Source organism: Erpetoichthys calabaricus, chromosome 3, assembly GCF_900747795.2.
Source record: "Erpetoichthys calabaricus chromosome 3, fErpCal1.3, whole genome shotgun sequence".
Taxonomy (NCBI): domain Eukaryota; kingdom Metazoa; phylum Chordata; class Cladistia; order Polypteriformes; family Polypteridae; genus Erpetoichthys; species Erpetoichthys calabaricus.
The window spans coordinates 261,714,512-261,725,699 of NC_041396.2; the positions used below are offsets into that span (position 1 = coordinate 261,714,512).

The 11,188-nt window shown below is 37.2% G+C and overlaps 1 protein-coding gene across 6 annotated transcripts in view; it reads left to right on the plus strand.

The window, feature by feature from the left end:
- camta2 (calmodulin binding transcription activator 2) overlaps nucleotides 1–10,449 on the plus strand; it is a 284,292-nt gene extending 273,843 nt beyond the window's left edge. For 3 of the 6 annotated variants that reach the window (XM_028798155.2, XM_051924048.1, XM_051924049.1), the window contains 3 exons: nucleotides 4,590–4,783; nucleotides 6,867–6,941; nucleotides 7,177–10,448. In XM_028798155.2, the coding sequence (XP_028653988.1) occupies nucleotides 4,590–4,783; nucleotides 6,867–6,941; nucleotides 7,177–7,240 (333 nt within the window). In that variant the 3' untranslated portion in view covers nucleotides 7,241–10,448. Of the gene's footprint in view, nucleotides 1–4,589; nucleotides 4,784–6,866; nucleotides 6,942–7,176 lie in introns of all 6 variants that reach the window. The other 3 variants (XM_051924050.1, XM_051924051.1, XM_051924052.1) reach the window with 1 other exon arrangement.
- The last annotated feature ends 739 nt before the right edge of the window (nucleotides 10,450–11,188 follow it).

Consider the following 11,188-nt stretch of genomic DNA (forward strand, 5'->3'; position numbering starts at 1 on the left):
CTGCAGGCCTGGCATATGGTAGCAAAGCTGTGTACATTTAAAATAAAAAGATTTTAAACAGCAGTTACTTAGTATGGTGTTGTGTATGGCAGGGATTAGCCAACACTCTATAAAAACCTGAAAAACAAAACATGTAGTAAATATACTGTTATCTTTCAATTTTGAAAACTGCAGGCCAACATGTTTTTCTCAGTTTCTTAGAATTAAACTCTGTTTTCAGCTTAGCAGAATGTGCACTTCTAGATTCATTGGCAGCACTAAATCGGCCCAAGATTAGTGTGTCCTGTGAAGACCAGACATCACATGAAGGGCTGGTTCCTTTCTTGTACTTAAAACTACTTCTAAGTCTCTGCTTGGAAAAAAACGGCCACTGTCCGTATAGAGTTTGTATATTCTTTCTGTGTCTGAGTTTCTTCCATGTGTTTCACTTTCCTTCAAGAGTTTGAAATCATGGAATGTAAGTTAATTGGTGACTCTGAATAGGCCCAGTGAATGTGTGCATGAGAGTGCACTTCAACTGGTATCCATTCCAGTGTTGGTTTCTACCGTATGCTGGTTACTAGTGGGATGGGCTATCTCAGTAATCCAGCAATAGATTAAACAAGGGATATTTTAGCTGTGATTTTTTTTTATCCAGTAACTGTACATGTGTGTTTTAGGTTGAGATATAATTATATGTATTTGAAAGCAAATTGCACCAGTCAGAATAAACAGCAAGTCTGGGTGCCACCATGTGAAAAGACATTTCCCCACCGGGACTAGCAAAGTACAGTATGTCAGATTAAATCAGAATCAGATATGTTGCCCGTATATGTTGGCCAGTATTTGTGTAATTTAGGTGATAAACATATCCTTGATTGTATGTTTTCTTCACACATTTTCCTCAGTGTATTCTGCTTCATCTTAATATGGCTGTGCTTGCCAGAAATTCAGGTGCCACTTGCCATTTGACATCTTGCTTCTATACCTCCTGTGACCCACTGTATAGAGGAATGCCAATAGCACTTGAATGACCTTCGTTCCAAATTACATCCAAAAAAATTCTAAAAGTAATATTTCACATATAAACATTTTTGTATTTATGTTGACAAAAGACTTGGATTTGAAGGTGCACCAGGGCAAGATGTCATTGTGTTAAAAGAATGCTGCACAGCAGTATTGAATTCACTGTAAAGGATTAAAGAGTAATTTGCAAAATATTTTAGAAAGAATTGAGAAGTAGGAAAATATAAAAATGTACAATTTTGGGTCAAGTATTCGTTTAAAGTGTTCACAATCATATAAGTCTATTTTAAGGGTGACTAGGTGATAGTTCTAAAGTAATACTTTTCTGATAAATATTTTTTGTAGTCCACAGCTATTGAATAATACTTTGTTCTTGCTTAATATATGCATAATAGGTTTGCACATTGGCTGGAGGCAAGAATCATATTTCACACCAACTGGAATATTTTAACTCTTTCTGCTGTCCTTGCTTTCTGTGCCTTTATTTTTACAACAGTCTAAGATCGTCTTTTTTTTTTTAATACAAACTGAACAAAAGTCAGAAATGGATTAAAAACAACACATTCATAATTTTTCTCTTAACTATATTTTTCTGTTGTTCAGTTCATATTCTGCCTTCATTTGTTATGCTTTTATGCCAGCCAACACTACACTTACACATGAAAAGAAATATAACAAGATCTCTTCTCCTAAGGAATATCCTAAACTGACTAAAAGCTAGACAATATTGAGTTAGGATGTTAATGATCATCTTATGTCAGGTAAATGTGGCAGAAATTATGTCGGACATAATTTGCGAAAACATCCAACCTTCCATCCATTTTCTGCGGCTTATCCAGGTCCAGGCGGTGGGGGCAACAGTCTAAGTAAACATGCCCCACCATCTCCTCCAACCTCTTATGGGAAGGGATACCAAGGTGTTCCAAGGCCAGCTAGGAGATATAATCTTTTCAGTGTGTCCTGGGTCTGCCCTGAGGTCTCCTCCTAGCTGGATATGCATGAAACATCTCCTCAGGGAGGTGTCCAGGAATCTTCCTTATCAGATGCCCAACCCCCTTCAATTGGCAACTTTTGATGCAGTTCTACTGTGAACTCCTCACCTTATCTCTTCAGACTGAGCCCAGACATCCAACGTAGGAATTTAATTTACACAACTTGTATCTATGTTGTAGTTTTTTCAGTCGCTACTAAAAGCTCATGACCATAGATGACATTAGGAACATCGCTTTCTCTTCACAGCAGCTGACCGACATATCTGTGGTCACTGCTTTGTTCCACCTGTCGATCTCTCACTCCCTTCTTTCCTCAGTCATGAACAAGACCCCAAGATACTTAAACTCTTCTGCTTGAGGTAGCACCTTTCCACCTTTTTTCGGTTCAGAACCATGACCTCAGATGCGGTGGTGCTGATCCTCATCCCGACCGCTTCACACTCGGTTGCAAACCACTCCAGGAGTGCACGTGATGTCATCAACTAGTAAAGTTAATGGGACCATATCATCTGCAAAAAAGCAGAGATGTGATCCAGACTTCCCCTTGGCTGCGCACAGAAATTCTGTACGTAAATATTAAAACACGAACAATGACAAAACGCACCCCTGTCGGAGTCCAACATCCCCAGGGAAAAAGTCTGACTTACTATCAGCAATTTGTAAAAAGCTGTTGCTGCGGTTGTACAAGGACCAAATAGCCAATGGCAGCAAGACCGGTACCCCATATTCCTGAAGCACTGACCATGCAATCCCCACTAAAGACATCATAAGGGGCACAGCGGTATTACATTTTCAAGATCACCAAACACACGTGGACTTGTAGAACATACTCCCATGAACCCTCAGAAATTCACATGAGGGTGAAGAGTGACTGGGATGTAATCTGCTTTGTTCCTCCTCAATTCAAGGTTCTACCAACAGACAGGCCCTTGTTTCTAGTACAGTGGAACCCCGGTTCACGACCATAATTCGTTCCAAACCTCTGGTCGTAAACCGATTTGGCCGTGAACCGAAGCAATTTCCCCCATAGGATTGTATGTAAATACAATTAATCCGTTCCAGACCTTACAAACTGTATGTAAATATATTTTTTTTAAAGATTTTTAAGCACAAATATAGTTAATTACACCATAGAATGCACAGTGTAATAGTAAACTAATGTAAAAACATTGAATAACACTGACACAAACACCCAGGCTCCCTGCTCAGCTGCACGCGCAGGCTCTCTCTCTCTCTCAGCAGCACACGAGCCCTCTCTCTCGCTTTCAGCAGCAGGCGAGCTGCCATCCCCCCCCCAACTCCCCCCCCCCCCCCCCTCAGCAGCACGCAAGCCCCCTCCCCCTCTCTGTAACATTGCAGCAGTTCGCGCTATAGCCTTACAATCCGATTGCTGTATAAACACCTTTTTTAAAATGAGTTTTAAGCACAGGGGGAAAAAAAAGGAACTTTTGAACAAATCCGAACTTTATTTAAAAGCCAACCAAGAAAGTAACATTACAGGAGTTCATGCTAAAAAAAAAAAAAAACTAACAAACACTGTTGTAAATCGCTCTGGATAAGAGCGTCTGCTAAATGATGTAAATGTAAATGTAAAATGTAATGCTAATAGCATTACAGCCCGATCGCTGTAAACACACTTTTTAAATGAGTTTTAAGCACAGGAAAAAAAAATGAACATTTGAAAAAAGAGAAAAGTAACATTGTAACACTTTCTTCTCACCACTCTTCACTTGCTTAGAAGCCATGATTAACTGCAAAAGCACACGAAATACTGTAGAGCACAAAGAGTTAACAGGTAAAGCATGCACGTCTGACTGAGAACAATGAACAGGGAGAGGCTGAATACGTGCTTAAATACAGTAATTGGCGCATACGAACCAGCAAAGACTTCACAGTGAAAGCATGCACGAATGCACGTCTGACCAAGAACAATGCAACACGTGCGTAAATCATCGGCGCGCACAAACCGAAAGGGAAACTGGCTTGTTCGTATACCGAGTGCGTGGTCGTGAACCGAGGCAAAAGTTTGGCGAACTTTTTGGTCATAAACCGAGTTGTATGTGTACCGAGACGTTCGTGAACCGAGGTTCCACTGTATTCTGGCACAGGCTTTCTGAGGGAGCCTGAGTCGTGCAATCCCCTGAAAGTTGAAGCACAACCTCTGGTCCTCTTTCTTAAAAATGGGGGCCACCACCCCAGTTTGTCAATCCCTAGGCACTGTCCCCAATCTCCACACATATGTTAAAGAGGCACAACAACATCCGTAACCCTGAAGAAGTCCAGGCAAATATCATACCCCACAATAATGTTAAAACATATTATGAGTAAGTAATGCAAAAAAAAAAAACATTTTATAAAAAGTTGTAAACAGTTAGAGTTACTAATCAATTTGTATCTGAGATGAAGATAATAAATATCCTGACAGAGATATCTGTATCTTTAATTAACTGCTCAGCTAGTTTCTCTCATTATGGAAGCTGAAGCAAAATAAAATTTATAGGTAGTCCACCCATAGACACAATATCTGTTAATTTCATTGCGAGGTTATCTTTGAAAACACTAACAATTATTGACTCTGCTTTCATTTTACAGTATGCCCTATATAAGAAGATGACACAAGCTGCTATCCTCATCCAGAGTAAGTTTCGTAGCTACTATGAGCAGAAGAAATTCCAACAGAGTCGGAGGGCAGCAGTTCTAATCCAGCAGTACTACCGCAGCTATAAGGAATATGAGAGGCTTAAACAGAGTCATAGGGGCACTTCCAGTATGCAGCAGAAAATAAAGTGAGTACTTGAACATTACTAAGGCAGATAAGACATCTTACATTAGCAGTAATGAAGCTACTGCGAATTAAATAGAAAGCTGTTTCATCTGGTAACATGTAAATGTTGAAGTAGTAAAGGTATCATAATAGTTAATACAGTGCACGTGGAATTTTCAGCGGAGAAAGCTGAAATTGTATATACAGTATGAGTTAAAAGATATAAGTGAAACAATGCCATTACACACAGTCTGTTACTGAAAGAGATGACAATTCTTTTTTGCATTTTTATATTGCCATTAGTTCAGTATTAAATCATTATATTTATAGACCTTTCAAAAAATTGATGTAGACATCAACTGATAAGACATTTCACTGCTAGTACAATATAGTAATATTTGATACTGCTTTAGTTCCAGTGCAGATATAAAATCAGTATATTCTATGTGTCAATGAGCAGTTTATGTACATGTCTGTTTTAAACATTTTTTATGCAAGAGCTCATTCATAACTCATTTAAAAGGTTATAATTACATCAAAAGGTTGCAATTACATCAGCTCATTAATTAAACATATTTTATATGTAACAGATAAATTATAGAAAGGATTATGAATAAATAATCAGATTGTTCTGATTAAGATTAAAATAAATACCATCAAAAAAAACTGTACATATCATTATGAATATTTTGAGTATAAGAGAAGTATAACAAGTTAGGCCTGTACTTATCTGTTAATTATACCGTATAATAAAGATTTAAAGGTTTTGGAAAGAGAGAATATTTGAAATACTGTAGCTATTTATTATACTTGGTCATAGTTATTTTCAGACTTGGTGTCAAAAGCTGGAATTCTGAGTGTAGTGGTTGGGTCTCAAAAGATGCACGACATGTTTCATAGAAAAGACTTCAAATATTAGAATTAATTTCAAAAAAAGACACCTGATGATAGAAGGGATATTGATGTCTCTCCTTGCAGACTGCTTTTCTGTTCTGATTGAAACTTTGCTTTGGCTGTTTGATTATCTAGAGATATTTAAAACCTTTGTCCACGTCTTCTGCCTTTCCTTTGATGATTGTCACCCTTAGTTAATAGTGTAACATTTCTCTCATAATTCTGATTAAGAATAATGACAGACAAACGGATATTTCAATCTGTCAGTCATTCAGTCAGTCACTTATTTACTTAATCTTGAATGGGAAATTTGTTTAGTCATTCTAAATATAGTAGAACTTTTAGCAGTAAGAGAAGACAGAATGATGATTAAGTATTATGTTTATGCAGCATGTGAGGAGGGATTTGACAAACCATTTAACCTGGGTCTGTCAGATGTCACTTTGTTATGATAATTAATTTAATTAAGATGTTCAGATTTTGTTTATAGGATTGATGTGTAATTTGAAAAAGGAATCTACCATATACTGATAAATGGATTTCTATGTAAGGTGTGTTGTGATTGGGCTGGGGCTGATGGTTAGCTGTTAACTGTTTTTTTTGTTTGTTTTTTTTTAATTCCTGAGAAGTTTTCATTTTCAACTTGGCTAAATGTTTGAACAGTTTTTATTCATATCCTTTGAGGGCCCTGGGTATGACATTAATTTGCATCCAGCCCTGCATGTAGGCCCTCCAACCTGCAGGGAAAACTTGGGGGTTGGTAGCAGAATTGGTACTCCAGCCACCATAAAAAACCTCACACTGGTTCCATTCCATCTGAACTAGTGTGGTGCTGAGGTGTCACCCGTTGCATGGCTGCACTCGGGTCCTAATCTGGGATCCTGAGTTGGTTTGTCATCTGGTGGGTACAAGCAATGCACTGCATCAGCATGTGCTCCTAACCACCCCCTCTTGTGGGACCTCGGTTCCTTGTAATTTATCATGGAATAAATGCTTATCTTACTGGCTCTACTGTTTGTTTTGCAACATATGTTGTGATGCTGTAGTTTATAAATGGTGCCATATTAAAAATACATCATGCCATTCATCTTGCAAATGCCATTTTAACACTGTTGAGGTTAGTTGACGTAGCAAACAGACAAATAACATTTCACTTCTTAAGTGCTCACTTAATTACTCTGCATACTCACTCATAGTTTTGCTATTTTCAGAGGGTCCTTCCTGACCAAGAAACAAGACCAGGCTGCCCGTAAGATTATGCGCTTCTTAAGACGCTGTCGGCACAGGTATTGTTTTTTTCTTTAGCTTTTGATGCAGGAGACCGGGTATTTCTGCACATGTCTTAATATTTAGCTACTAATTGGGTTTAGCATCTCAAGGTTTAGCTTTTTGAGTTATAATTCCTAACACAATTATTTTAATGTCTTCATGTAGTTTCCCACAAAGATTTGCAATAATTTAACAATGTAATGGAGTTTAGCCAGAAACGTTTTTAAGCATCTTCCTCTGTCTCCCATGCAGGATAAAGGAGCTAAAACAAAACAAAGAGCTTGAAAGTTTACAGAAGAGAAGCCTGGCCACTTAGAAGCCACACCAGCATGTGAATCACTAGGACTTCATTTTTTTCTTTTTCCAGTTACTGTTTTATTCTATTTATTGTTTTTTATTTCCTCGAAGACTGTTTGTCTCCTCTTGGGAGAAGAAGCAGACTAAGCAGTGGACCAAGTAATGGGACAGGGAAAAGAGGTGCACTTGGCTGCTTCCGGCTCTTCAAGATGGCAATGCTTTACAGAGGGTTTTACACCCCTTCTTTTGCATTTCAGACTGTTTAATTTACAAAGAAAAGACAATAAAAAAAGACTATACTTTGACTACTCACCTTTGGAATGTAATGTGTGGCGGGGAATGCCTTTTCCTTTTTTGTTTCTACTGGAACTTTGTTAGAGTCTTAAAATTAAAGAGCACTAATGCTCGTTTCTCCAGTCTGAAAACCTGCATTCATTGACCTTGTGTCCCTTCTACACCTGCTCAATGGCATGCCCATAGGGTGGCCCTGACTAAACTGTTGTACAGGTGCTACTCACTTAAGGCCATGAAGAAGCTTTCCAGTTATCTTTAATCGCATAAGCAGACATGATGTATTTGAAATATGCTGTTCAATTTCAAGAGCGGGTTAATGAATTAGCTACATACCAGACTGATATTTGTTCAAGGAAGGCAGCAGTGACATTTAGTTTTGCCTACAGTGTGAAGTAGATTTTGAAAGAACAGTGAAACATTCCCTGTAGGAAAGACTTCAGTGCTGATTGTTCTGGCGTAAACTTTCAGGGTAATGACTGAGTGCCTAATGTGATTTTTGAGCGGGGCAGGGAGAAGCATTGATTTTATTTGGAATAGATGAGATTACATCTTAAAAGACATCACTTTTAATCATACTGGTCTGTTATTTGAACTCTTGTCAGGTGCCAATATGTAAACTCGTCCCTAGGCTATCTAATGGGCTTTCCTACTGTTTTGGCACATTTTGGTTGGCAGATATTTTTAGTTTAAAAGAAAAAATCATTGTTCTGGTGATTGAGAAGCTGACTTTGTTTAAAATGAAAAAAATAAATCACACATGCATAAGTTGGAAGAGCGGGTTTCACTCCAGTGCATGGACAATGTTACTGAAGTCAAGAGGCTTGTACTCAGTAATGATTTTGGCTTTACATTTTGGCTTTTTTTTGTTACATTTTTACATTTACTAAAGACACAGCTGTAAAACTATAATCATATTTCCATCTTATAAACATCAGATTTGAAATCACCTTTTTGATGCCTAAAAAGAGCCTTTTGTAAATGATAACCTGTGTCTGTTAATACAGGTCAACCATTGTCTATGTGGTGCCGTGTTCAGAGTCTGCTTTTGACAAGCATAACTGCTTAACATGAATCAGAATGTCAGTCTTCACTGAGTCTGATTATGAGGCTTATGACTTTTAGCTTCCTGAAATCTGATCTTGTCTAATTTCATTGCAAAAACTGCTGTTAGCTCCTGATTATTGTAGGTATCAGAGATTTTGCAGGTTTACTACCTTGTGAGACTTTCAGTATTCTGTAATTCACTTTGATTAAGAATTTGTTTTTAGTAAGCAATATATGTTGCATCACACACTAAACTTTTCAAATATTTCCTTTTAAAATTTTTGAACTTGTCTGTTTTCCAAATTGCATTGCAACACTGAAGAAAATGATTTTCAAAATAGGACAATATCAAGTCTGAATAAGGCCATTGTACCCCAAACATTTTCTGTCTGAGCTGTGCACTGCTGGCTAAAAGTCTAGGAGGGTTATATGCCCGATTTGTTATAAGCCCTAGCCCAGTTAAGCCTAGAGCCTTTCCACTAGAAGGATCAAGTAACCATATTATTGTTAATTTACTGAGCACCATTCTGTGGCATAAGTGGTGAGCTCATATACAGCAAAATCTTGTAATAAATACAAATGCTACAAAACAGTAAACAATTAGACAATCACACCATTGTAAGTTAAAAAAAAATTACAAAAACTTGGATGAGAAACATATGTATGGTAAAATAAAAATAAAGACAATCATGCCAAAATATACAAAGTTAGTGAAGTACCACAGATATTGAAAATATTACGAATAACAACAGACATCACCAAAACAAAAGTGAGAATGCTAAGATGAGAATTTAAAAACAAGGAGAATATGTCTATTTTTTTCTGGGTTGATATGGATGAAGCCTCATGGTTTGAAACTAGGAGAAGCCATAGCACAGGGAGCCACAGGGTTGAATGAGCCTCGTTGAGAGTGGAGAGAACCTTAACTTTAGATTAGCTTTAGGTCTCACATCCAAGGGTCAGATATGGCGATAGAGCACAGGAGATCAGCAGTGCAGGCCAGTGAGTGGAGCTGCTGTACTTAAAGTGCTTTCTAGTTCAGTAGCAAGTAGCAGAAAATCCTTGCATTTTTAGTTTAGAGCACTAGCTATTACAGAACACCTTGCCAAAAAAAAAGGCTAATCCAAGTAACTGATGAGTGCGTCCTCCACCCACACGCGAGCACTTTAAGAGCCCCGCCTCGCAGTTTGTAAATAATAATTCTGCAATGCTGTTGTAAATGGACATGGTAGAAGGCTGTAGAAATGGTAGCTGGTAGTTTCAAAGAACGTAGAAATTGTTTAGGTTTGTACAAAGACAGGCCCTGACTAAATATGCAGCACAATGTAAATATTGTAATAATAAGAAAAAACTAAAGGAAATTATAGCTGATGATATATTTAAGGTAAAATAATAATGCAAGGTTACTGAAAACTGAGAAAATATTATTGCTGTTATTAAAATGCATGTACTTATACAAAGGAATGTTGTGTGTTCTGATATTTTAAATGAAATGACACTACTTCTGTTTACTATTTATATATGTTTGCATGAGTTTGTAAAAGTTTGCATTCAAGTAATAACAATAACACTAAATGCCACAAGGAAACACTAACAATAATGATGTTATGTTGTATATGCACTTTTTTTTTTTAAAGCTTTATTTCTTTGGGGGTGGGGGGTTTCCTTTCTCAGTACCAATGCCTTTGTTTCAGTTGCTACTAGTAATATGTTTAATAATAAAAAAATATTCAGCATTGCCTGCGTTTTAATATTGCTTACAGAAGACCTATTTTATGATGGAATTCTACACTATTCACTGTGAATCAGTGACACGGATTGTGGCAGTTGGTGTTGGTATCTCTGCAGTATGAGACAGTCTGACTTGAGGGGGAGTTTTGACATGTGATTCATGTTTCTAGCAAAACATTTCAGTTGTTTTTTATGTTAACTGCCCAGTTGTACAGAAATAATATACTAAAGTAAATAACAGAATAGAAATGCAATTTTTAATCATTTTAATAATTATACTGCAATAGTCAATCTTAGTAATTAGTCCTTAATGTAACAGTTGTGCTATAAGCAAATTGTTTAAAGAGAGAAGTAGGTTTCATAAAGATGCAAAACACAATAAAAAGCCCAGAACTTGGCTAACTTTATAATGTGATCTGAGCAGTCTAATGCAGGCCGGGCCTTATCTTATTACTGTGTCTTTATTTCACCATCAACTCATCAATTAGATGAAAACACCTTTAGCAATGGTGGCAGGAAACCAGAGTAACCTCAGAATAACCAATCATTATTGTACAAGGTTGCCTGTTTGCCAGTGCGATGCTTGGTACTGTATATAAAGTAAAATGGTCATTTTTTTCCATAGCATACAGTATGTAGGTTGCAACACAGTACTTGAAAACTAAATATAAAAGACACATGGAACATGACAGATAATTGAACAGTGTTGAAGCAAATGATATAAGGTAAACTTACTTTTTGATTACTCGGTACTTGAAAATTTTCAATTTATCTTTAATTTCTGTTTTTTCTTCCACATTCCAAGAGATATGCAGGCTTAGACCAACTTGGCACTTATAAATTGGAGTGTGGGTGTGTGTATGATTGAACTCTGCCATGGACTGTAGTGGTTCCTGCA